Genomic DNA, 25,233 nt, shown 5'->3' with positions numbered 1-25,233 from the left:
TTTACCAAAATAGTAGATCTTCATTCCAGAACTTTTTTTATAGAACTCTGTTTTCCCATATAAATATATTATTTATATTGTTTGGCAAAGGTGGGGGTTTGGGGGGGAGGATAGAATGAGGAGTTACTGATTTATAGGTACGGGGTTTCTTTTCAGGTGCTATGCTCTGGAATTAGGCAGTTAATAATGGTTGCAGAACATTGTGAATATACTAAAAATCTCAGAATTGTACATTTTTAAAGTAGGTTATATAAAATTTATTTCAATTAAAAAAAGAAGAGAAGGAGAATGAGTATGGCATAGAGGAGAAAACAATTAAGAAGATGATCATGGCTTGGCCAGTGTGACTCAGTGGTTGAGCGTTGACCTATGAACCAGGAGGTCATGGTTTGATTCCCAGTCAGGGCACATGTCCAGGTTGCAGGCTTCATCCCCAGTAGGGGGCATGCAGGAGGCAGCTCTTTCATCATAGATGTTTCTATCTCTCTCTTCCTCTCCCTTCCTCTTTAAAATCGATAAAAATATATATATTTTTAAAAGATTGTCAAGGTCTCTTAGGAATACAGTACACATTTTTTTAATTCCAAATATTGTATTTTTCAGGAACTATAATAAAAGAACTTTAAAATTAAACTCTGAGCCACAGTTTCCTCATTGTAGAATAGCGGCTGTAATCATGGGCTTATAGGCAGACTATCTGAGATCAAATCCTAATTGTGTGATTAAAATACTTAACCTCTCTTAACACTCTTATCCATAAAATGGGTATAATAAAATTGCCCATTTCTTAAGATTGATTTGAGATTCAATGAGGCAAGACAGTGTTAATTATCACTATCAAAAGCATTACAAATGAATCCATGATTGTTTTCACACCATGAAAACAATAGAACCTCATTAACTTTAATAGTTACTGTTTTTCCAGTTCCCGCTGAAAAGAGGCCACTCTGTGAGATGGGAATTTCTGAGGGTTCCCAACTGGGACATAAAACATACATCAGCTTTTGCTACCAAGTCTTGATTCACTGCTCGCAGCCTTGTCTGCAATACTTTCAACACAGCTTCCGCTGTTTAAAGGCTCCTGATTATGTGACCAACCTCACAAGTCCCCATGGCACATCAGCATGTGCTCCTCCTCCCCAACCTTGGGACCTCTATTTGGGCCCATTTCTGCAGAAACTTCGTGAGGTTTAAATCACAGGAAGTCACTTCACGACAGTGAATTGTTGCATTGTCTCCTTGGTGCGGTCAGCCCAGCTGCAGTTCTGGTAGTCACCGGATTTTATTCCAGAGCCAGGGTGCCTGCCTTGGTCCTCGCATCCTTCGTACTTTGGGATATCAAGGTCAGGATTGGGAATCCTCACATTCTGTATTCATCATGAAATGATCAGATATTTTCTTAAGAATATATAAAATCATACTTTTGTGATTTAACATTATCAATCAGGCACTTCTCTCACCACTTTGCATATATTTCCTCATTTAATACCCGCAGTAAGAATACTGTTATCGTCATCTCCTCTTTCTTCTTCCCACGGTCAGACAGCTGATAAATGGAAGAGCCCGGATTTGAATCTAGAACCCAGGATCAGAGGGCTCCACAGTTCAATCTTCACTGCTATGCTAAGGGAATTCAGACAACAGATCACACCGTTGCTGACTAAGAGAAACAAAAAAGACCAAAGTTTATGACATAACTGTGCAGGCCAGTCAGAACAGGTTTTTTTCCTACAAGGGATGCTGGGAAATGTAATTGTCTTAGTTTGGGTTCCCTGGAAAGCAGACCCTGAGATAAGGATTTAGGCACAAGCAGTTTATTTGGGAGGCAATTAATCTCATTAAGTATATGAGTAAGGAAAGTGGTAGGGAAAAGAGCAAAGCCAGTGAAAGAAGCATTAATGAGCTGCTTACTGCTCTGGGAAACTGGGATTCAGTCCCACAAAGGCCCTCTGAGGGACACTGTAGAACACAGCTCTGAATTATTCCACCTGAAGATGGGGCAGTTGTGGCATTTACCCTCCTACTTCCATCCCCCACTGACAGAGAGCTGTGCCCAGTGCAGTTGCCCCTGCATGCCTGGGTCATTCCTGCACCTGTGTTTATGCAGCCTCAGAGAATAAAGAACAGAGGGGCAGCATGTGCACTTCATGCAGGACAAAGAAATGGTGCATGGACCTGTCTTAGGCTGCAGTGAGATCAGATGGACACAGAGCAGTGGCAGAGGGCCTCACAGATACCTCCAACAGGAATCTTTTTTCTGAGTGGTAGGTGCACTGATGAAATTCAGGAACTTCTACCAGAGGAAGGAGGAGAAAGCAGATTTGGGAAATAAATTGATGGTCTCTGTCAAATAGCCCTTAACTTTTCTTTAAGTTTTTTCCATATAAAGCCACCAACAGGGAAACTATAACAAGTACCATTTAAGGGAGGAGCCAGAACTTTACTCTGCCAGCATCCCCATAGACAAGGCCTCATGCCAGGCGGAGGCCCTGTTAACAACAACCACAGAGTGTGTCTTCATGTGTTCAGTGGGCCAGCAAAGGCATTTGGGAGACTCTGTGTCTCTTCGGGTAGGTGCTCCATCATGAGTGACATCTGAGCAACTCTTCGTAAGCATGACTTTTAGAGGTGAGAAAGGAGGGCTGGTTATTGCTGCTTAACAAACCACTCCTAAACTTGGTGCTTAAAGCCACACTTCTCTTGTCTGTGAACCTGCACTTTGGGAGGGTTTTGGTGGGGCCAGCTCTCTGCAGCATCCGCTGGGCAGCCCAAAAGCTGAGGGCTTGAATCATTTGAAGCCTTACTCACTCACATGGCCCCTGATGATGATATTGATGATGGGTTGTCAATGCTGGCTGTTAACTAGGTGCATGGGCAGAATACCTACAGTGGCCTTTCCAAGTGGCTGGAGGCAGAAATCCCAAGTCCAGAGTCCCAAGAAAGCCAGCGAAAGTTGTATTGCCTGTTATGACCTATCCTTGAAAGTCACCTAACATCACTTCCACTGGAGTCACAGGTCCACCCAGATGCAAAGGGAAGAAATAGAGGTGCTACCCCCCACCTCTTGGAGGAGTCAATGCCCGTTGTGAGAAGATGGTGAGAGAAGGGACATGTTGATGGGGCTAACTTTGGAAATTATAATCTGCCACAGGGGGCATGAGATTTATGTAGAGTTTACTTACCAACTACCTATTGTGTGTGTGTGTGTGTGTGTGTGTGTGTGTGTGTGTGTAAATTATGTTTCTCCTTAACCTACTCATGTCCGGGCTTCCTGCACAGGGGGCATGAGATTTATGTAGAGTTTACTTACCAACTACCTATATTGTGTGTGTGTGTGTGTGTGTGTGTGTGTGTGTGTAAATTATGTTTCTCCTTAACCTACTCATGTCCATGGGCTTCCTGCTGCCTAGAGTCTGACTTATAAAAGGTCAGAGTCTGATATCCCCGGCTCTGGGACATTTTGGGTGGTATCAGCCTTTATTTAGTACTTTTTAATGAAATCTGCAGAGCTCTGGGGGTCATAAATCATGTACTGAAAGTTACAGCATTGTGCTTAATGGCATAGCTAAGACGAAATACTTCCCTCTTAGGTTTCCAGCAAGTTATTAACTTGGCTTAGAAGTATTACCACTCGGTAGTTTCCAAAATTTTCTCTCTTAATAACCCTTTCATCCTGTTAGTACACTTTATAGATTTCTTCCTCTTTTGGTTTCCAAAATGAAGAAATCCAAATCCTCCTTCTCTGATTACCCTGAAGAACTTACTTTTTCCAAAACTCTGCTCCATTTTTGGTTCTCTTCTCCATCCCAGGCAGCCTGCTCAGCTTCCTTCTCTTTAAACCACGTGCCCTAATCCTTACACAGACCAAGGGAACATGGGTCACACACAGGGCAGGGTTCTAGTGATGGCAAGCTTATCAGTTAGGAATTCATTGGGCTGCAAGTCACTGGGCCCTCAGTAGCTTCACTTGTCTCCTATAAAAAAGTCCATGGATGATTCCTGCTTCCAGTGGGAATAGACTGCTTATTGTACATCATCCTTCTCAACAAAAACAACCCAAAACCTATACAAAACATACAAAATATGTTGGAGCCATCAGAGAGCTACCTAGGTAGTGAGGCCTTGAGTCAGATCCCAGAGAGAAGAGAGTCCCACTGGGTCAGTATAATTGAGAGTGATGAGCACCAGCCCCATCAGAATGGAGCAGTGTCCTGGGGTTGGTGATTCCAGGGGAGGAGCTTGTGAGGCCTGGGTGGCAGCAAAGGGGCACTAGCGGGGATTCGGGGCAGTGACTATTTACCAACTAGGAAAGCAGTGTGTCAGAACGTAACTAGTACTAATGAATCTTTCAGAAGTTAACTACCTGCCACAAATTTCAGTCGTGAAAAACCCGTGTCAAATCCAGGGATATTAGAGTGCATGTTGTACCATGTAACAAGGCCGAACAAGCTTCTGAGAGGATTTGATTACATCAGAGAATGAGAAAAGGTGCTGGGATTTCCTCAGGAGAGTGTGGCTAAGGCTTGGGAAGGCACCAAACAGCATCCCCACCTCTTCATTCACTTGGCCCTGGGACAAGTACACATGCCTGGAGCCTGCTGCAAGTACTGATGATCTCCCATATGTGGGGCTTTAGGAAACTTGAGGAGCTTCCTGGTTATCACCTCTGGCTTCCTGCCAGGCTCTGCAATTCCTGCCTCAGGCAGGAAGGCACTGTGCTCATTTCACCTGAGAAATGCAGAGTTTCTGGCCTGTAACAGGCTCAAGAATGGCTCTCAGTTCTCCAATCGCCTGTCCTCTTGGGGTATGGGATGCTGGGCTTGGCAAGCCAGATAACGGGAGTGCCTGGGGGAGTAGGTGCCAGGAATGAGCAGGGCATTTGGTTGGGTTGTGTTGGGAAGGGAGAGGTTGTCTCCTCCAAACTCTTGGTCATTTTCCTCCTGTTTAAGTTTGAGGCTGTGTTGAGGGCCAATTTGGCTGCACTTTTGCAACGACATGTTTATTTTTGAGAAAAGTTGCGATTCAAAATCTGGCATATAAACTTTAGAAAAAATCCCTCCTCTCCTTCCCTCCCCACTCTGTTCCATGACATACAAACTTTTAAAACTTCAAGAGAAAGCACAAATCTCCACTTAGAACCAGTCGAAATGCTAGCACCTTCCTCACAGACAGCAGTAACCACGTCCCCTTCTGTGCTCCCAGCGCCCTTCGTTAATTTTTTACTACTGTTTAACTTATACAGGTAATACCTGTTTCTTCCAGAAGAACTGAAAATACAAAAATGCGAAAAGAGAATTTAAATTCATCCAGAGATATTATAACCATATTGTCACGTGTTTCCTTCTCATTATCTTTTTTATGCCACTTCAAAATTCCAAGTCTCTCTCTCTCTCTCTCTCTCTCTCTCTCTCTCTCACACACACACACACACACACACACACACACACGCCTATATCAAACTGTTTTTATCTTTCCATTATATTATGCTTTGACCTTTAAGTAAGACCTGGTGGTCTGACCTTCACCAGCAGTCATTTTATTCAGCGTCCTGGCTTGAGAAAATGTTCCCTGCCTGTTGAATCCTAAGCCATTAAGCAAATGTTTGCCTAACCTTTGCTTCAAGCATAATCTTCCCTTTTAATAAATTACACCCAAAAGGCTGCATTACAAGTTTTTCATAGCTCAGGGTCATGTTCATACCAGAAAGTCCAGAAATTTCAGAGCTGCCTTGTTTGAATAGTAAGGCCCACGGTGATGAATCTGAAAGCCATGGGTGGCTGGGAACGGTACAGGAAGCTCTGAATATGAATCAGAGACAAATACTCTGGTCTCCCTGCAGGGATGGGAGCTTGCTGGGAGTCCTGCCCAGGGGCAGCATGGAACTTCCCCCATGGCCACGCTGAAGGGGGATGGCCTGGGTTAAACCTGAGCTGTTGGGAGGGGAAGCTTTTGTTTGGGCTTTTAGCAATTTTATTAGAGTGGGTTGGAAACCTGAGAGAAAAACCCCAACCCTTCTACCATTCTGCCTCCACCGGCTCTTCCCCAATAGAGAAGGAATTGCAGATCTTAGTGGTCAGAATCCGAGACACTCACTGGGCCTAGTTCTAGTGGAAGGGACCGCTGGGCTCAGAAGACACAGCTCTGCCAATTCCTTCTCTTTCACCCCCGGCACCTTTGTGTGCCAGGTCTCCTTCCCCCAGCCTGTTTGGTTTTGGCTGCTCTGGGCAGGACCTGGCTGTAAGGACAGACCCAGCCACCCATTTTGTCTTAGTCTAGGTTTCCTGAGAAACGTATCTGAAACAAGGATCTGAGTAGAATTCATTTCTTCCGGTGGTGATTGCAGAGAACATCCTAGGGCAGTGAGGAAGTGAGGCAGAGAGGAGAAGACAGCCACGAAGGGTGTGCTGTCCAGGAAGGCACCGGAGCTCAGTTTCACTGGGGATCTCTGGGAGACCATGTAGACGGCACACCTAAGAGCAGCGGTTCTCAACCTGTGGGTCGCGACCCCTTTGGGGGTCGAAGGACCCTTTCACAGGGGTCGCCTAAGACCATCCTGCGTCTCAGATATTTACATTGCGATTCATAACAGTAGAAAAATTACAGTTATGAAGTAGCAACGAAAATAATTTTATGGTTGGGGGTCACAACATGAGGAACTAAATTTAAAGGGCCAGAAAGTTGAGATCCACTACCTAAGAGTGATCCCCTCCCAGGGTGGAGGTGCCGATACATTATACCCCCTTCAGTCATTGGTGAAGGGCTTCTCTCTGGAAGTGTTAATTTCTGGCTGCTCTCAGACTGCCCTGAAAGAGTAGAGCAAACTTCAGTGACTATAAATGCCATCAGGCAAAGAGATGCAGGTGGCATAGACCAGGTACAGAGGGCATCTGCTCTTCCTCTCTGTTGTTATAATTTCTCCATCTATAGCTGAATGGGATCTGCTATTTGTGTGCCTGGCTATTGAGTTCTGTGCCACAGACCCAGGTGACCGACCGAGATTGGAGGAAGGAGGGACTAGGAACCCTTTGGCAGGCTTCCCAGTCTGAGCCACACTCCCCAGGCCAGCCTCCGCCTCAGGAGCCCTACAGGAGGAGAGGGCATCCGCGGATGCTTGCCTGGTGGTTGATTAAGCTGCTATTTGCAACTCACTAGATTCTTGTGTTTTGTGGGTGCCCCTCTCTTTTCAGGCATCTCAGGAGTGGAGAAGGCAAGGGAGTGCAGGATGGAAAGTACTCAATCCCAACTACTAATCTCTAGTGTGGATTCCAGCCAGCTTTTACTGCCCTGTTACTCAGATTGTTCGTTTTGAAAAAGGCACTGCCAGGTCACTCGTGTTTTCCTTTTTGTAAACTGAAATTCAGTGGCAACTTCAATAACGTAAATTGTATCAGGCCTATTCAAGCTCAGGAACCATAACAAGCAAGGGTTAAGTTAGGTTTTATGGGGGAAAAAAATCGATATTCATTTCTGTCTCTAGTGTGAGATAAAGTAACAAAGTTCAAATTAGGCTTTAGGCTCTTCAATTGCATATCTCTTTCAAACAAACAAGCCACGATTCTAATGGAAGAGGACTGCATGATATCTTTCCCCCTTCGCAGCACTGAAGTATGCACTGGAAAGTACACACCACGTTTAGTTATTAATGTTTACCTAAACTCTCCCTCTAAGAAGTAAGAAATGTCAACATTGGGCTAGTGGTTAAATTTTAATTGTACAGAGACTATAACTGTATGCCTAGAAAGCTCTCCCAAGAAAGGTTAACCGGCATGAGAATAGCAAAGAGGGGAGAAATGATGGGGAGGTGGAAGAGAGCAGGCGCTATTGAAATTGACAGTGCATACATTACCGACTGGGGAGGAAGCACTATTTTTGCTTGAAAAATAATAGGACATTGTAATCATCTCCTGGAAGAAGCTGTAAAGCTGGGAGGATGTGATAGCTGTTTCAAAAGCAATTAAGCAGTCTCCCAGAGCCGTGGTTGGCAAACTGCAGCTCGTGAGCCACATGCAGCTCTTTGGCCTCTTGCGTGTGGCTCTTCCTAAGCCTTAGGAGCACCCTAATTAAGTTAATAACAATGTACCTACCTATATAGTTTAAGTTTAAAAAATTTGGCTCTCAAAAGAAATTTCAATCATGCACTGTTGATATTTGGCTCTGTTGACTAATGAGTTTGCCGAGCTAGAGGATGCGGGAAGAAATGCAAATAGCCTTAGGCCCCCATCCTGCACCAGCCCTTCAGGAGCCCAGCCCTCCTGAACTGCTGAAGGGCATTCATTCCGGGGGAAATGTTACTTCCAGAGTAAGAGGGTGCACAGCTAGAGCAGGGAGCAAAGGGCTGCATTTAAAATCCTGGAGAAAGGGAATCGCTGATGATGCTCCTTTGTAAGCCGACTGCAAGATGGAGGTTGTCTCTGTGCTGTGTGCCAGTGCAGAAGGTGTGGTGTTCGTGTGTCAAGATAAACCTGCACAGACCTGCTTTTCCGACTCTACCTAATGATTCATTACAAAAAAAAAAAATTACACTTCAGAATTGAGAATAAACACAGCCACGTAATTGCTTTGACCTTTCTAGTACTTGCCATTCTCTCAAAGGTCACCCATTGATTAATATCACCCTTTAGAGAGGAGGCTTTCCCAATGGACACTGCTGGCACCGGTCTCGATCGTTCCTGGTCGGGCTCTCCGGTGTGCTGTAGGATGTTTGGCAGCATCGCTGGCCTCCGCCCACTGGATGCCAGAACTGCCCCCCTCCATTGTGACAATCAAGAATGTCTGCAGACAGCTCTGGCTGGGTGGCCCAGTTGGTTAGAGTATCGCCCCCTACACCAAAGGTTGCAGGTTTGATTCCTAGTCAGGGCACCATATATCTAGATTGTGGGTTCGATCCCTAGTCCCGGCATATACAGGAGGCAACCCATTGATGTTTCTTTCACACATCTATGTTTTCTTTTCTCTCTCTCTCCCTCCCATCTTCCCTCTCTAAAAAATCATAAAAACATATCCTCAGGTGAGGATATAAAAAAAAGTCTGCAGACATTGCCCAATGTCCCCGGGAGGATGTGGGGAACGGGATCAAATGGCCCCTGTAGAGCACCCAGCTGTTGGACGAATTAGATCATGTCCCAGCGCGGGGCCATGGAGAGCGTGTGCTGCAGATGCCTGTCCCCACGCTTCATTAGTAAGTGATCTGGGGCACTGAGTCCCATGCCTTTCAGCCACCCCCTGACACCCCTAGAGGGGGCAGGGGCCCTGCTAATTGTTTTCTGGAGAAGCTTCTACTCTCTGAGCTCCAGGTGCTATTGCTGCTTTTCTGTAAATGGATTAAGTCAAGTAAAACAATCTACAAACTCTGCAGGGCTCCACATCCAAGCAAACATGCAAAACAGATGCGAAAGTGAGATGTCAGCTTTCCCCTAACCTGTGAATTTTCAAATCAGTTTAATGTATTTTAAGGTCAGCGGTAAAGGCATATGAATAGCCCTCTCTCTGCCATGTGACAGGCAGATTTTAAGATTGTGCGTGTTGGAGGGGAGGGGTGAGGTATGCAGAGTCCATCCGTTCGAGGAGGCGGCCCTGATATTAACGATTCAGAGCTCTATGAAGGATGCTCACAGCCTGGGATGCTGACTGGTTTAGAAATCTCTCTGTATGCCAGATCCCAAGCTCACCACTGGATGTCACCCTGGTCCCATCTAAGTGTCGCACTACAGCTAACTTCCACACCAGGAAGTTTCAGGGCCCATGTAGGTTGCTCTGGGAGGAAATGTGGGACCAGAGTAGCCTTCACTTGTCCCAGAAGGGTTATGGTAAGGGCTCATGGGTGCTCACAGATTGCTGGGAAGATGAAATGAAGTGAAAAGCAGCTTGTGCCCAGCCAGCAGATAGTCAGTGCTGCCCCACCCCAGTGCCCGTAATGCCCTTTCAGTGTTGTCAGGTACCCTCAGCACCTACAGCCAGCTCAAGCCCGCTGTGCCCATATGAAGAGAGGGCCATTACTGCTGGGAGACGATGTTCCCCCATGGCAGCCCTTAATCAGGGACCAACAGGCCAACAGAAGCTCAGCTTCCTAGACTCTGGCTAGGCAGCCCCTGAGGATAACTCTCTGAGGCCCCATGGGATCAGGCAGAGACCAGTTCTGTAGGGCTGCACCCTTGTTGACCTGTCCTGCTACTCTTCTCGCCCTTCCTCTTTTCCCTGGAGCCATCTATAATAATAAAAGGGTAACATGCTAATTAGACCATTAGACCAAACCTCCTTCTGGGCATCATTCTGGACATCCTTCTGGACGAAGTCAGGGCCCTGAGTGAAGCCACCTGGGTCCCGGTGCCTGGAGGCGGCAGTTGAAGGGAAGCAGCCTGTGTCAGGCCAGAGTGAAGGCCAGTCCCGGGTGCCAGAGGGAAGCTGGTGCTGGCAGCTGGGGGAAGGAAGGCCTATTCTTGCATGAATTTTCGTGCATCGGGCCTCTAGCTCTTTCATAAATCACTGTACCTAAATCCCCATCTCAAGGTCTACTTCTGGGGAACCTTCTCGCAGGTGCTGGTTTATAGTCCCTACTCAAAACCCCTTGGTTCCCTTTCCCCAGGATCCTCTCTCTTTGTGCGTCAGGTACCAGTAGGATTTGGGCTCGCAAGTTAGCTAGCCTGGGCCCAGACCCCTCTGCCTTTTCCTGTGGTTCTGTCCAGCTGACCCGTTCTGCCTGCTGACCCTCTGAGCGTGGCTGAGGCTACTTCTCAGGAACCAGTGTGTGTGCTTGTGGTCCATGGGGGTCAGGCTTGAGCTTTATCCATTTGTGGCATCTGAAGACTCAGAAAAAAATATCTAGAAGCAGATAAAAAGATCTTTAAATCACTTTGGAGTCATAAGGTACCCAAGATGAGAAAGAGCAGGGAGAGAAGTTTTACTTGTTATTTTTTCCCATGTCTACATAGGACAGTGATGGTGAACCTATGACACGCGTGTCAGAGGTGACACACGAACTCATTTTTTTGGTTGATTTTTCTTTGTTTAATGGCATTTAAATATATAAAATAAATATAAAAAATGTTTTTGTTTTACTATGGTTGCAAATATCAAAAAATTTCTATATGTGACACGGCATCAGACTTAAGTTAGGGTTGAGCTCAAAAGGTTCGCCATCACTGACATAGGATTACTCAAATTAACATTCCCACCTCACCTGGTTCTTGTGTCCAGAATAAATTCACCTGGTGAAGCAACTAGGAAAAGGGGAGAGGGAGGATAACAGGACATGAGCGGTGGGAAAGCAGGGTGAGCTATTAGGAGCACCACCTCATTTTTTACCTCCCACACACACTGGCTTTAGGATAGTGCATGCTTGAGAAAAAATGATTAAAACAATTGCTCATGTGTGACAGAAAAGTCATTCCCATTTAGAAAAATATTTAAATCATGGGTTGGGGAGCATTCTCTGTCTCAGTTAATGATGGGTTAGAGGGTCGTTATATAAAGCATGTGATCAATATGTCATTTCCTGATTGAATTGCTGATATATCCTGGTGTTTGTAGGGGACATAGCAGAGACGACATCAGAGCATGGGAAGGACTTTAAGTCACGAAAATTGCATTTCAAGGGTACAATGTGGAATGGTATTAGCTTGTATAATTTGTTTTTCTCTTATTTTGTTTATCATTTCAGATAGATGAGGCTGAGGGTTGAAGAAATGAGATTTTCTTCCTAGTGCTAGATCCTATTTCTTCTCTCCATTCAGAGCTGAAATACCTGCTTCCTCCAGAGATTTGTTTAAATACCACACAGATGAGCTCAATATGTCCCTGTATTGAATCAGATCCATGAGGGCACGAGTGTCTCCTCAACCAATAAACACGAGAAGCAATAAATGCCCACATTTATCTCGGGGCAGGGATGCGTGATGCTAAAGGCAGCGGCCCCTTTGACTTCTCTTTCTTCTAAGCCTAGGAAATCTGCCAGAGTTTTCTAAAGCTTTAATACACAAAAACGGCTGCTGAACTTAGTCACACTGCGAGGTCTGGCGGCCTCGTATGCCAGTCCTCTAGCTTCTTAACCTGCCGTCTACCTGCCTGGAGTGACCTGCCCTTTTCTCCCCACTCTCCTTGCCCTCTGGGTACAGGGGCCAGTTTCAGATTTAACCCGGGAACTCCTGAGGTTGTGAACCACAATGTCAGTGGGTGATGGCCTCTCTGAGCTGTTAAAATGTCTTTGCTCTTAGTGGGAAGGAAGAAAGGAAGGAAAACTCCCCAAGTGAGAATGGGTCCCAGAGGCCTCATTGCGCCCCCCCTCCCCCAACCCTCACCCTTCACTACTCAGCCCCCTTTTCTCAAGGGAGATGTCAGTCCTGGTGGGTAGGAGCTGGCTGGGGCAAGGAGGGAGCCTGCAGTTGGAAGCCCTGTGGTTGGAAAGTGAGGCTGGATGCATGAGGCCAGACAGATGGGGGTGTTGGGCAGATTGAGAGGACAATGGGGCTTCTGGGTGTTTCAAGGGCTGATGGGGTATCTGGAATGAGGGAGCCAGCAGGCAAGAGACAGATAGAAACAAAGATAGAGTAAACTCTTCTTACCTTAAAAGTGTGTTGAGAGCCCTACATGCTGCCTGAAACTTTTAACGGAATACAGTAAAATAGAAACAAATAAACTAGTTTGGGGGTTTTAGGCTTTTGCAGGGGCGGGGGGGGAGAGCGGTGTATCATTTACCATAATAATTTGGTAAAAACATCTTCATCTAAAGTCACAGTGGACCTAGATGAAAAATGACCCTGGGGTCTAAGTCTCCAACTTACCTTGAATGGCACCCTCTTCATGGTTATAGGATGACCAGACCACAGAAAGCTGAGGAACAAACCCTATTTCTAGCCACCCCCCTCCCCTGGCACCGACTTTCTACACACTAAGGTAAAAATGTTTTTAAAATAAATTTAAACTCAGAAATGGTGAAATTTTTTTGAGTCTAGTACAGACATTTTTATTAACATTGTAAACTGACAAACAACACAAATTTATGACTACATCAAAAGAATTACATTAGTAATACAAAGCCAAAGCAGATTTCCAGTTAAATATAGGAAAATTTATGGGTCAATTGGAACTACCCAACCTGCGTCCCTCACCAGATTTTCTTGCCACATCGTCCTTGACTGGGGAATTTGCACAGGAAGAGGAAATTCAAGTTGAAACAGAAGGAGAAAATAACCTACAGATTTTTTTTTCTGTGTCTTTTCACTTGAAGCTTGAATAACACCAAGTGGTAGCACATATTAAAGGGAAACTATCTCATTAAAAATATTTTATAAACTGTCCCACCCCCACTGTATACACACATATTTAAAATTTGGAGTGGGGTAAATTGATCATTTAGAGGGTAAAATTATTCAGATGAAATAATTTGTGAGACTTTTTAAAAAGATAAATTTAAAACCATAGTTCAAACATCTATGAGTCCAAATAGCTCTCCCCCCACCAACAACTTCACATTCCAAAGCCATCAAAGATGAAAAGTAACAACAATCCTTGAGTATTGCCTGATGATACAGCGCCTTTGGGTAAATTATAACATTCCAATTTTCCAGAAAGTCATGTAGGAAGAAAACAGCAGGTCCAAAGGGAAGACCTGTGTGATCTACCAGGTTTATACAGGGAGCCAAAGAGCAGGGAAGAATTACTCTTCAGAAATAGCTATGGATGACCTATCTTCTCTATGCATCCCCCTGTAGGAGGAGGCTGACAAGTAATCCTCTGTTCAATCACCCACTTGTGCTGAAACCAAGCCAACAGAAAATGAGACTGAGTTGAAGCCCTTCCTTTTCTGCCACCTCTGGCCCCAAATCTTAGTCCTCCTGTAAGGTAACAAATCCTGGAACCCAAAGTCCCAAATAAGGGACACAGAATTTGGGGTGTCTTGTTTGTTTGCCTTTTTTCTTAATTTTGGTGTTTTCTTTCTACTTGCAGATTTGTCTAATTTCTTACTCGCAGAAAAAGTCAATATCCTGGAACAGAAACAAAAGGAAAAAAAAGAATGAACTGAGAGGTGGGGCCAGAAAACAGATGTAGGTTCTTTATTTAAAATAATACTTAATCAAAGCTTAATTTGGACTTAAAATAAGTAAAGGTTGAAACCCAAAGATTATGACTTAATTATCACTTTAAAGTAAAATCACTTAAAATGAAAGTTCTCAAATACACTTTTAATTTATGGTTATTTGACACATTCAAGTTCAATGCTAACAAATGATGACAAGTGAGTTCCATTTGGTTAGGTTGGGTAATGTTTTGAAATTATTTAGCACAGCAGTTAGCTCCAGGAGAACAGCTTCAAAATAACCACCTTACAAAGTAGCTCTAAGGGGATCTTTTATTTCTGTCCTGGGTTTACAAGACCCCAGGGCATTGGACAGAGTGTAATTTTTTTATTTTCATACATAAGTGGAGTCTACCACAAAAATAAGGTATTCAAAGATTTTCCTAGAATGTATTGACTTTATGAAATACAGGTGGTATATTTTTTTCCCCAGCCCAAGTCTTGAGCAAATAAATATGTGACCATCAGGAAGAGTCAGATGATACTATTTTGGTTTCTTTCTTTGTGACATGAATTACTTTCAACTGAAACAAAAGGGGCGTCAGTGGAGAATGTTCAATACTCTTTCAACCTCGGTAGTAGGTATGGATGCTCTCCCAAACCTCTCTGTCTCAGAAGTCCCCACGGGAACCTGGGCTTTGCTCCATATATAATGTGAGTTACATGGTGCACGTAAACACCAGCCTGCATTATGCCAAGAGCTGAGTCTTTCTCTGGCCACCTCTGAGACACTTACTGTGGTCGGGACTTCCTTGGTGGCTTCCTGGTACACGTGTTGCTCCTCCACCAAGTTCCTGGGAAAATAACCCACCGTTCCCATCTCGTCCTCATGGTCATCGCCATACACCTGTGCCCAGAAACGAAACACTCAGGGGAAGGCGGATGTGAGACTCCAGAAACCCTCAGGTACCCCCTTTGCTGTTAGTGAGAATGACATAACTGCCAATGCCTTGCACTTCGCTCCGGATCCCGGGGGCTCGGACTGAAATTTTAAGTTCACTTACAGAATGAGGTCAACCCCCAGAAGTTGTGTATCTATTCTTCTGTGGCCCAGTCTCTTACTGGCCTCACTACTTTAGCATGCCTTTATTTTCTGCAATCTTGTGAGCTGCCTGAGATAACTTTGGAATCATAAATAAATAAAGTCAGTAAATTTTTAAAAGTAAATTTTATTTTAAAGGACTTGCATTTCTCAGTTTTTAAAAATTTAAATGAACAGATACTTGAGTGAATTTAAGATTTAATTCTTCGTTGCCTGAGAATCTATCTGTGGCACTACCGATGAGGACAGTAAGTCAGTCCTGGCTTTACCCCTCCCCAGGGCCCATTCTACACATTTTAACAAAAAAAAAAAAAAAAAAAAAAAAAAAAAGGAGATTCTTTGGAATTAAACAGGGGGCTAAAGTTTCCTTAAAAATATTGAAACATAGACCGACTGCCAACATACATACCTTTACTTGGCTAATCCAAGTAACTTTTAGTAAGTTTCAAACTCTTTGGGAGGCTCAAGTTCCCATGTATCTGACTAGTTTTTCTTGCAAAAACATCACATAAGCCCGCATTTGGCTGTTATAAAATTGTCATTGTTTCTTCAAAATGCCATAAAAACAAATATACATGAGTTTTTGTATTTGCATCTACAATCTCTACATTGTTCTTAACGGCCGGTTTTAAACATGTAAACTGCATTGAAGATAGGTAACAGAGAAGAACATTAAGAGCAACATATGTCAAGATGTGTGTATATTTTCAATAATCTCATCTTACACTGCCAGCCCAAAATTCTCCAGCTTCATTTTCTTTTACCAGCTTTGAGTAAACATATATCTGCTGCCCTTTTTTAGCGTTAATGAATCTACAGTCTGGGGCATTGTAATCTTCTTGAGCTCTGGCCAGAGAAATAGTATCTGGAAGGAAAAACAAAACAAAACATTGAATGACTACCTTTTTGGCTCCTAGATTTTAAAACAGTTAAAAGGCAGAGAAGAGCAGAAAACTCGGAAATCGGAGTGACTAATACCTCCCCATTCACAGCTTCTGGTCCGTTCAAAGGGAGTAAGAAATACAAAGCATTAAAGCTGCATCCAACAGAACCTTAGCCAAGCAGATATCCTATGGTTAACTCTCTAGAGATACAGACCAGGATAAAACAATGCCAATCAAACATACACATTAGATAAGATTCACTTCAAAGAACAATCAGATTTTTGTGCTGTTAGTGGATAGTTTTTCAATTATTTAATAACAACATAAGAAAAGGCATTTAAAAAGTCCTTACAGACACACTCGTCATCTGCACAGAGCTTCTTGGAAGCAAGTTTGTCCATAAATATTCCATGCACGGTGCCTACGGCCACAAGACCTGGAAGGAAAAGTAACAACAGTCTTGCCATCGCCTTGTTTGCTGCTTATGCTATCGCCCTTTGAGTGGAAGTGAAAACTGACTTCAGTGGTTCCTGCCTTTTATGTGGAAGCCAGACATCTGGGTAAATCCCCCAGGCCAATGGGAAGGTGCCTCTGCTTTCATAACAGCCACTGGGCCCCAGGGGCTACTTGGCATCTGATTTTCCAAAGAGACTCAAATTCTATGTCTTCTTTTTATACACAAATGATTTCCAACTGGTCCATCATTGTTAAAGCCACTTTAGTTGTGGTTTACTGCGTCAGCAGGGCATTGTTGAGAAAACTAGGAGAATTTTAAATCTGTTTAAAAAAATTTAGTTCAATTCTCATATTCTTTCAACCTCTGAGCAAAAATGTGCTCACTGTAGGAATCTGTTGAAAATGTGAGAGCTACATCTTTGGTTCAAAGGATTTTGATTTAAACAAATTCAATCGACTATCTGGGTTTATATAATAGGTGAATGAAAGGATCCTTGAGTTTAGAAGTCATTCATAATAGGATTCTTAGAAATTGTGTCTGTCGTGGGGCAGACATGGATTGTAGCACAGGAGTTACATTCAGACCCTACCAATGGGGAAAGGAAGAGATGGGTGGGTTGGAAAAATGGAACAATCTTTCTCCACCTACTTTATCAGAGACTTTTGAAAGTCAGTCTCAAAATGTTCAAGGGTTATGGATCCTAAAGAAGGGAACAAAGCTAGAGGTTTGAGTTACCACTCCCACCCCTTCCCTGCTCCTGGGCATCATTCCCATGGAAAGTGTGGGACTGCTAGAAGCCACCAAAGTTGAAACACAATACCTGGCTCCATCTATTCAACAAATTTACTAAGCACCTACCTTGTGCCAGGCACTGTTGTAGACACTGGAGACATAGGAGTGAATAGAGTCTGTAGTCCCACAGGTTTACTTTCTATTAGCAGAGACATACAGTAGGTTGCTAGTTTTATATAGTGTTTGGGGCTGGCATCTCTCCCATAAAGTGCCCTGCTCCATGGTTTATGGACTAGAGGTCCCTCTCAGGATGCCCCGCCCACTTGGTGGACAACCAGGTTTCAGAGCAGTGCCTCTCCGACCCAGCCCCCAAATGCAGTCACCTCAAAAAATGAAGGCCAGCCATTCAACTTACAAATTAATTTTGTACAAAATAATTCTCCAAGGGAGAAACTGGAAAAGCAAAATATAGATACAGTAGAATTTTAAAAATTGATTGATTGATGTGTGTGTGTGTGTGTGTGTGTGTGTGTGTGTGTGTAAGAAAGTTTCCTTGTTTTGTTTGTGTGTGGACAGGGGGGCAGTGTGATTTTCAGGGGAGGATCTTTCATACAGCTGGCCCTGGTTTAGAAGCTTGTTTAATTCAATATCTTCATTATAGATGAAAAAACTGAGGCCCAGTAAAGGCCAGGGATGCCTTCTTAACCACACAATCTAAAGGCTGCCTAATAGGACTGTGGTTCAGTGCTGCTTCCACACGTCTGCTCTCAAATTAGAATTGGGATTTTGAATTCTTTATTTTCAGATTCACTTCAAGAAAAGAATGAATTAGAAATCAGAATGCCAGTGCATTTTCCTTCCTCTAATTTAGGGATCTAAGAGGATCTCTGGAAAAAGTAAAGTATTAAATCTTCTTAGTTCTGATGGGGCAGCTGTTTTACAGACTGTTTACAGTCTCAAGCCAGCCATCAACATAGGAGAGTTCAAAGACAATTACCTTTTGAGTCACTTGAAGAAATGGAGACTGCGCAAAGCCAGATTGCCACACTGTATATAGGCTCCCCAAAGCAGAGTGACATATTGAATAAAGCCACATCCAAGCTCTCACAACTCAGCAAATACAAAGCCCTTATGGCCATTTGAAGAAGTAAAGAGATGTCAAGCCTACTGAGTGTATCGCGGGCAGGCCTGGGATGCCTTAGCATTCTGTAGTGGGCAGAGACAGGATGATGATTAGAGAGAGGCCTCTGTAAAATGTTGCTTGCAAACAGCAACTTCAACTTGCAATAATTCAGCAAGCAGTTGTGCCTGGCAGCCATGCTGGAGACACTGCCCATCTGAGGGTCTAGAGAAAATGGCTCTGTCCTCTCTATTTTCAGATGTATTCTCTGCGTCTTTAACCCCCATAAGACATTTTTTCCTAAATGAGCATCTCCCTCTGGAGTTTGTGAAATGGAGACTGTGGCTCCCTTCGGGTCTAGAAATAGGCTTGGGCAAGTGGTTGCGGTGGAAGCCGCCTCCTTGTCACAACCTACAAGGCTCTGAGTGATCGGGCCGCTGCCCCTGAAGTCAACTCCTGTCACTCTCCCTCACTTGCTCTGTGCCTGCCATACCAGCTGCTCTCTGTCTTTTGAAAATGCTGAGCTAGTTTCCACTTCAGGCCTCTCAGTTTATCGCCTGGGATGCTTTCCCTCCAGTGAGTGGTGTTCAGGTCTCTGGCCAAGATGTCTCCACAAACAGACCAGTTACCAGACCACTTCCTGCACTCCTCCAACCAATTTCTCCATCATGGGACCCTGGCATGTGGCATGCCTTTTTTATTTACTTCGTGGTGTTTTGTCCCCCAAAGCTCTATGAGGTGGAGATCTTGTCTATCTTGCTCATCACTCTATAATTAGCACTCAAAAATACTTAGTACTCATAAATAGGTATTCATTGAATAAATGCACGAGTCCCCTGAAATAGTATGCTTAGGTATATACCTGCACATGTCCATTTTTTTTTCTGGTGAAAGTCCCTAGGTTTTATCATATTCAAAAAGAGGCTCATTCTTCCAAAATTAGTATTCACTGACTAAATTATTAGGGTAGAGACTCGGCGGTCTGGCCACCAAAGTATGGTCCTCAGACAAGCAACTTTGACATCACTTTATAGAAATAGTCCCTCTTACCTCATCCCAGACCTCGTAAATCTGAATCTACGTTGTGACAAGATATGCAAAAGATTAATATGAACATTAAAGCTTGAGAAGAATTGCTAGAGGGCAAATCAAATAAAGCAAAATGTTTTAGCTAGAGATCCAGATTCTTCACTAGGTCTTGGCCGGATACATTTTCCAAAGACAAAAGGCTTATTCAATACCCAAACAGAAAATACTTCGAGCCTTAAAGTTTAAAATGGAGATGTGAGCCTTTCACAAGTTTTCACTTTTATACTATCTTGTATTTATACTGCTTTTGAAAAACACAATTTGAAAGAATGATCTAATCATTATAACATGCTTGTACAGTAGAAATCTTTGTTCTTTCTTAACCTTCACTCACATTGGAATAATATGAACATTAAAGCTTGAGAAGAATTGCTAAAGGGCAAATCAAATAAAGCAAAATGTTTTAGCCAGAGCTCCAGATTCTACATTAGGTCTTTGCTGGATACATTTTCCAAAGACAAAAGGCTTATTAAATACCCAAACAGAAAATACTTCGAGCCTTAAAGTTTAAAATGGAGATGTGAGCCTTTCACAAGTTTTCACTTTTATACTATCTTGTATTTATACTGCTTTTGAAAAACACAATTTGAAAGAATGATCTAATCATTATAACATGCTTGTACAGTAGAAATCTTTGTTCTTTCTTAACCTTCACTCACATTGGAACCACCAAGGAGCTTAAAAATGATTGATGAATGGGTTTCACCCCGGATTTAACTGATATGGAGCGTGGATTAGAAAATGTTTGAAAATGCTTCCCAGATGATTCTAATATGCAGCCAAAGTCGAATGTCAAATTCAAAATTGAGAACCACTATATTAGATGGGTAGCAACACTGTCCCCTCAAAATACTTCTAGACACTCGCACTCCCACAGATGGGTAAAGGTCAGAAAAGCTTAGTTTGAACATGTCTTCTTCAAAGAATAATTAGCTCCTTTTTCCTTTGCTTTCCTCCCTCATGAAGCCTTGCTTTCTAAAGTTTGATTACATATAGGGAGGTTTGAGCAAGTCAGTAAATGCATTGAGGTTCCTGGATTTAACTGATATGAAGTTTGGATTTGAAAATTTTTGAAAATGCTTCCCAGATGATTCTAATATGCAGCCAAAGTCGAAAGTCAAATTCAAAATTGAGAGCCACTATATTAGATGGGTAGCAACACTGTTCCCTCCAAATACTTCTAGACACTCGCACTCCCACAGATGGGTAAAGGTCAGAAAAGCTTAGTTTGAACATGTCTTCTTCAAAGAATAATTAGCTCCCTTTTCCTTTGCTTTCCTCCCTCTTGAAGCCCTGTTTTCTAAAGTTTGATTACATACAGGGAGGTTTGAGCAAGTCAATAAATGCATTGAGGTTAATGGGACTGGTGGAAAGTTACAAATAAGGGCAGGGAGCGGGGGCTAGAATAAGTGTTCAGGTGTGTATAGATCTTCTCTATAAAATTAAGATCATGAGTCTCTCGGGCTGGAGCTCTCTCTCAGGCCCCCTTGGGCCCTCCCTCACCTGGCCCTGTCCAGATGTGGTACTGCAGGGCTTGCGCCTGGCTCGAGGGGCAGGCACCACGGTTCTGGTGGGACATGGGCAAGAAGCACAGGTCTTACAAACACCTGCCTCTACTAGGAACATGCGAGAAGCTCTTGAAGTGGTCCTCCAAGCAGGAGGGAAAGATGTTAGCAAGTTCTCCACCTGCAGCTTGGGGCACGACTCAAGCCTCTTTGAGAGAAGGATCGTGACGAACACAAGGACAGAACTCAGAAAAAGAGGACGAAAAGCAGGTTCAAGGGAGAAACACAGAAGCGTGTGAAGGAAGACAGAAAGAAGCCAGATCGGGATCATGTGGAGAATGAGGCAGAAAAAGACCTCCAGGGCCAGGCCCCTGCAGGATTGGACTTGCCTCCTGAGAAGCCGCCCAAGCTCCTTAGCCAAACAAGTAGAACACACACCTCTTTGAATCAATTGATGAGACAGTTACAAATAAAAGACACAAGTGCTTTCTTTTCATTTCCTGTGACTGACTTTATTGCTCCCAGCTACTTCATGATCATTAACCACCCAATGGATTTTAGTACCATGAAAAAGACCGACTACCAGTCTACAGAGCTGAAGGATAACGTCAAGCTTATGTGTACTGATGCTATGACTTACAACAAACCAGGGGCCACTTACTACAAAGCTGCAACGAAGCTACTGCACTCAGGAGTGAACATTCTTAGCCAGGAGAGAATTCAGAGCCTGACGCAGAGCACAGACTGCATGGCAGACTTGCAGGAGAGTCGGAGGCAGAAAGACTGGACTGACGGACTGACACCCCACAGAGAGGGGAGGATGGCAGCTGCTGGCCGCCGAAAGGGAGGACTCAGGCAAGATGGGAACACAAGCCTTTGAGTCCCAAAGAGGAAAACAAGACAAAAATGTGCCTGAAGGTAAAGTTAAGAGCAATAATTTAGAGAGAGCAGGAGGGCAGTTGACCTGGTGGCTTGTTAATAGTCAAGTGTGAATTTGAAAGAACAAAACCAATACAAATTCTAAGTGGTAAGAAGTTTTGTTCAAGGAAATATTAAAACAGGAATATGAATAAATGATCAATAATGTCACTTCAGCCCTGGCCAGGGTGGCTCAGTTGTTTGGAGTCAGTTCCCAGTCAGGGCGGGTTCAATCCCTGGTTGGGGTGTGTACAGGAGGTAACTGATCTGTTTCTCTCTCATATAGATGTTTCTCTCTCTTTCTCTCTCTCCCCTCTTCCAGTGAGAATTAAAAATATATATATTTTAAAAGTCACTTTAATATGAACTATCCATGAAAAAACTGCCCACTTCTTTAGCTACCATGGTTTTACAAGCAGGGGCCTGGATCAATGGCCTCAGATATAAATCAAATCTAAAGAACATAAGCATTGAAAAGATTTGAACATTGGTATTTGAGACTTACAAAAACAGCAAGATTAGGATTGGCAACCCTTCGTAAGTCAGCTTATTTTTCTCAAAAAAGTCTGTAGACTGTAAAATCTTTACCTTAAGGTCTTTCAATAGAGCTTCAGTATTAACCACACAGGTGTTCCTTAGAACAGTCCTGCCTCAAGAGGGTAAGAGCACAAGATGTGAAGTTTATAGATAGCATTTTTTTGGTTTTCCCAGAAAACAGTAAGTACAGTTACTCCTAAATGGCCTTTATTCAACACTGAGCAAAAGATTTGTGAAATGCCTACTACTAGCAAAATACTATGCTCATTTATTTGAATATGAAGATCAAATTTAGCTCCAGCCCAGTTCATATGCATACAAAATAACATTACAGAAAATCTAATCAAGAACTTGATCTAATTCCCCTTTGCTTTTACTAAAATGGTTCAGTTTCTCATTAGCTGCTCCAATACCAGAAAAACACCCTATTACAGTTTTATTTACCTTAACATGTGCTCTAGACTTAGCACAAGTATTTGACAATAGGACAGTGGGCCAATAAATGAAGTATTATGTATAAAACTTTATTGTACAAAATTAAGGCCTTCACATTTCATAGTTCACTAGTAGGTAATTTTTAAAAATCTACACAAAAATTTTACTTGCATTTCTTCCAGCCCCAACTATTAGAATGGCCTGACCAATTGTTATGAAAACAAACACTATAAATAACTCCAAGTCCTTTAAAGACAACTCTCCCAAATGTTATTTCTTGGCATAGGTGATCTTCATGGCATGAGATGGTGTGATCTTAAATCCTTGTAAAGCATCCCTGGCAGCTCCAGCCTGTCCATCATTTTCAAATTCAACAAATGCAATGTCATGCCGCCCAGGTACCAAACGTACTTCCTTGAAACCAGGGAACCTGTGAAGAAAAGCAATTTATATCTACGTGAATTATTTATATATATGTAAATACATATATAAATGTTTACTCTGTGTTTAAACTTATTAAGCAACTTCCTGGAAAGTACTATTTCCTACCAAGAATCCTGAGTAGGATAAAGATAATTAATAATACTATAATTAAAATATAATTAACACTAGAAGAACTGCAGGATTAATATAAACTAATTATATTCTTGTCACTGTATCCAAGCTTTGTTTTCAGTGTTACTCATCAATTAGAATTCATAATTCAAACATCAGTGGTAATTCATGTCTTTATTTGCTAAATCTGAAGACTAACTTTAATTCATGGTTAACCCCAAACCAAATCAACGAGCTTGTAAGAAATTACTGCTGTATGGTACACAAATGGATTCAACTCATGAAAGTGCTATTTGTCCTATCAGGAGAATCTTGGAACACAGACTTTTTAATAATAAAACTTACTGATTAAACAGCATGGATAACATCATCTCATTAGTCTCTTCTGGTAAATTATTAAGGAATAAAATATAGTTTGGAGGGTAATCAGGGACCTATTAAAAAGAAAAAGGGCAAAGTTAGCTTTAAGTATGAAAAATATTGTAAACCATTTGGCTCTTACATAAAATCTAAACTCAAGAGAGCTAAATTGTACAGTTTATTAGGGATTATGAAAACTTATTGCATGCATCAAACACTATAGCTGAAAATCAAGACCAGAGGAATAAATATAAACCTAACAGTAACTAAGCAGACATTCAAATCACTTAACACAAATGTGGCAAACTATAAATCTTATCAGTTTTAAGTATTTAAAAATATTTAAACCAATATTTAAATTTTGTCATAATTGGAGGATTCTGTCATCTGGGTTACCTAATTGAAAGATCCTAACAGAACTAGAGAAGGTGGCAAAATCACCCTCCTTTAGTTTGTTACCCAAGAACAGTGATATTCAATTCTCTGCATTACTGCTCACTACCTTCCAGCATTTAAGAAAATTAAGAACCACTATTTGGTGACTTCTAATGTTTTTTTACAAGTAAATGAGATATACATGAGTCTAGTTACCCACAAATAAGTAGAAACAAGCCCTGTTATTAGATATTAAAAACTGTTTGATTCCCCATCCTCAGGTATTAAGGATCTATAGGGAGATCATCCTGTTTATAAGAAAAAGCTTCCCTCTCTGGCTAATTTTATGGGGGGAAAAGATAAAGTATAAAGAATAACTTAAGTGAACAACTTAAGGCTTAGAGAATTCAGTGCTGGCACTTGTAACCTAGACTATAATTGTTATAAGAGTTCAAAGAAGGAAAATAGGTAATACAAGAAAATGCAAATAATTTAAAATCAGAGCAGCAAAACCTCTGTGATATAAGGAATTCTCTAAATTAAAAATACATGGTAGACTGAGAGCTGTCAGAGGGGAGGTAGGTGGGGTGAATGGGATGAAAGAAGGTGAAGAGAACAGCCAAAGAACATATACACACAGCCCATGGACATAGACAGCAATGTGGTGAGGGCCAAAGGGATGGAAGGCGGGATCTGGGGACAGAGGGAATGAGGGTGGGAAATGGGGACATCTAATCTAATAAAACAGAAACATGGTAATTGGCGTACGACTGCTACCCTTCCCATTAGCTAGTCAGGGCGATATGCATATTAACTGTCAGCCAAGATGGTGGCTGGCAGCTAGGCAGCTGAGAACAGGAGGCTTGGTTACCCCAGCGATGAGGAAGCCGAGGAAGCCAAGGCGCAGCTGCGGGGGGCTTGGGAACAGTGGAGCAGACAGGCCTCCTGGCCTGGGATAAGAGGAGCCCAGAGGCCTCAAGACCCCGGGATCAGCGGAGCCCAGAGGCCTAAAGACCCCATTATCAGCGGAGCCGAGAGGCCTCCCGGCCAGGATCAGCAGAGCCAAGAGGCCTCAGGACCCTGTGATCAGTGGAGCCACGAGGCCTCCCAGCCCCGGTTATCAGCAGAGCCAAGAGGCCTCCCGGCCCGGGAC

At 42.9% G+C, this 25,233-nt stretch overlaps 3 protein-coding genes across 3 annotated transcripts in view; 1 reads left to right on the top strand and 2 right to left on the bottom strand.

The window, feature by feature from the left end:
• Nucleotides 1–13,193: 13,193 nt before the first annotated feature.
• Nucleotides 13,194–17,196, bottom strand: OTOR (otoraplin). Its single transcript, XM_006776112.2, has 4 exons — nucleotides 16,350–17,196; nucleotides 15,839–15,978; nucleotides 14,808–14,918; nucleotides 13,194–13,979 (listed from the first exon to the last, which is right to left on the bottom strand). The coding sequence occupies exons 1-4, from the start codon at nucleotides 16,462–16,464 to the stop codon at nucleotides 13,956–13,958; spliced, it is 390 nt and encodes a 129-aa protein (XP_006776175.2). The 5' UTR covers nucleotides 16,465–17,196; the 3' UTR covers nucleotides 13,194–13,955.
• Nucleotides 17,197–21,019: 3,823 nt separating this feature from the next.
• On the top strand, nucleotides 21,020–22,057 carry LOC102770444 (bromodomain-containing protein 7-like). The gene is made up of 2 exons (XM_006776153.2): nucleotides 21,020–21,064; nucleotides 21,121–22,057. The coding sequence occupies exons 1-2, from the start codon at nucleotides 21,020–21,022 to the stop codon at nucleotides 21,778–21,780; spliced, it is 705 nt and encodes a 234-aa protein (XP_006776216.1). The 3' UTR covers nucleotides 21,781–22,057.
• A 527-nt stretch (nucleotides 22,058–22,584) lies between these two features.
• SNRPB2 (small nuclear ribonucleoprotein polypeptide B) overlaps nucleotides 22,585–25,233 on the bottom strand; it is a 5,991-nt gene continuing 3,342 nt past the window's right edge. The window contains exons 3-4 of the mRNA XM_006776111.2: nucleotides 23,691–23,779; nucleotides 22,585–23,220 (exon numbers count right to left, since the gene is read on the bottom strand). Coding sequence (XP_006776174.1) covers nucleotides 23,061–23,220; nucleotides 23,691–23,779 — 249 coding nt within the window. The 3' untranslated portion in view covers nucleotides 22,585–23,060. The remainder of the gene's footprint in view (nucleotides 23,221–23,690; nucleotides 23,780–25,233) is intronic.

Source organism: Myotis davidii, unplaced genomic scaffold (assembly GCF_000327345.1).
Source record: "Myotis davidii unplaced genomic scaffold, ASM32734v1 scaffold608, whole genome shotgun sequence".
Taxonomy (NCBI): Eukaryota; Metazoa; Chordata; class Mammalia; order Chiroptera; family Vespertilionidae; genus Myotis; species Myotis davidii.
The sequence above is the reverse complement of the archived record's forward strand: the minus strand, read 5'-3'. Positions and strand labels throughout refer to the sequence as shown.

Excerpts from the sequence above, each read along its gene's own strand:
- LOC102770444 (XM_006776153.2), top strand. The coding sequence starts at position 21,020 with ATGCGAGAAGCTCTTGAAGTGGTCCTCCAAGCAGGAGGGAAAGAT. Across the intron at positions 21,065-21,120 it reads TCCAAGCAGGAGGGAAAGAT|GATCGTGACGAACACAAGGA; the intron begins GTTAGCAAGTTC and ends CTTTGAGAGAAG.
- OTOR (XM_006776112.2), bottom strand. The coding sequence starts at position 16,464 with ATGGCAAGACTGTTGTTACTTTTCCTTCCAGGTCTTGTGGCCGTAGGC. Across the intron at positions 14,919-15,838 it reads GAGAATTTTGGGCTGGCAGT|GTGTATGGCGATGACCATGA; the intron begins GTAAGATGAGAT and ends TTCTGGGCACAG. Across the intron at positions 13,980-14,807 it reads CCAAGGAAGTCCCGACCACA|GATATTGACTTTTTCTGCGA; the intron begins GTAAGTGTCTCA and ends TTTCTGTTCCAG.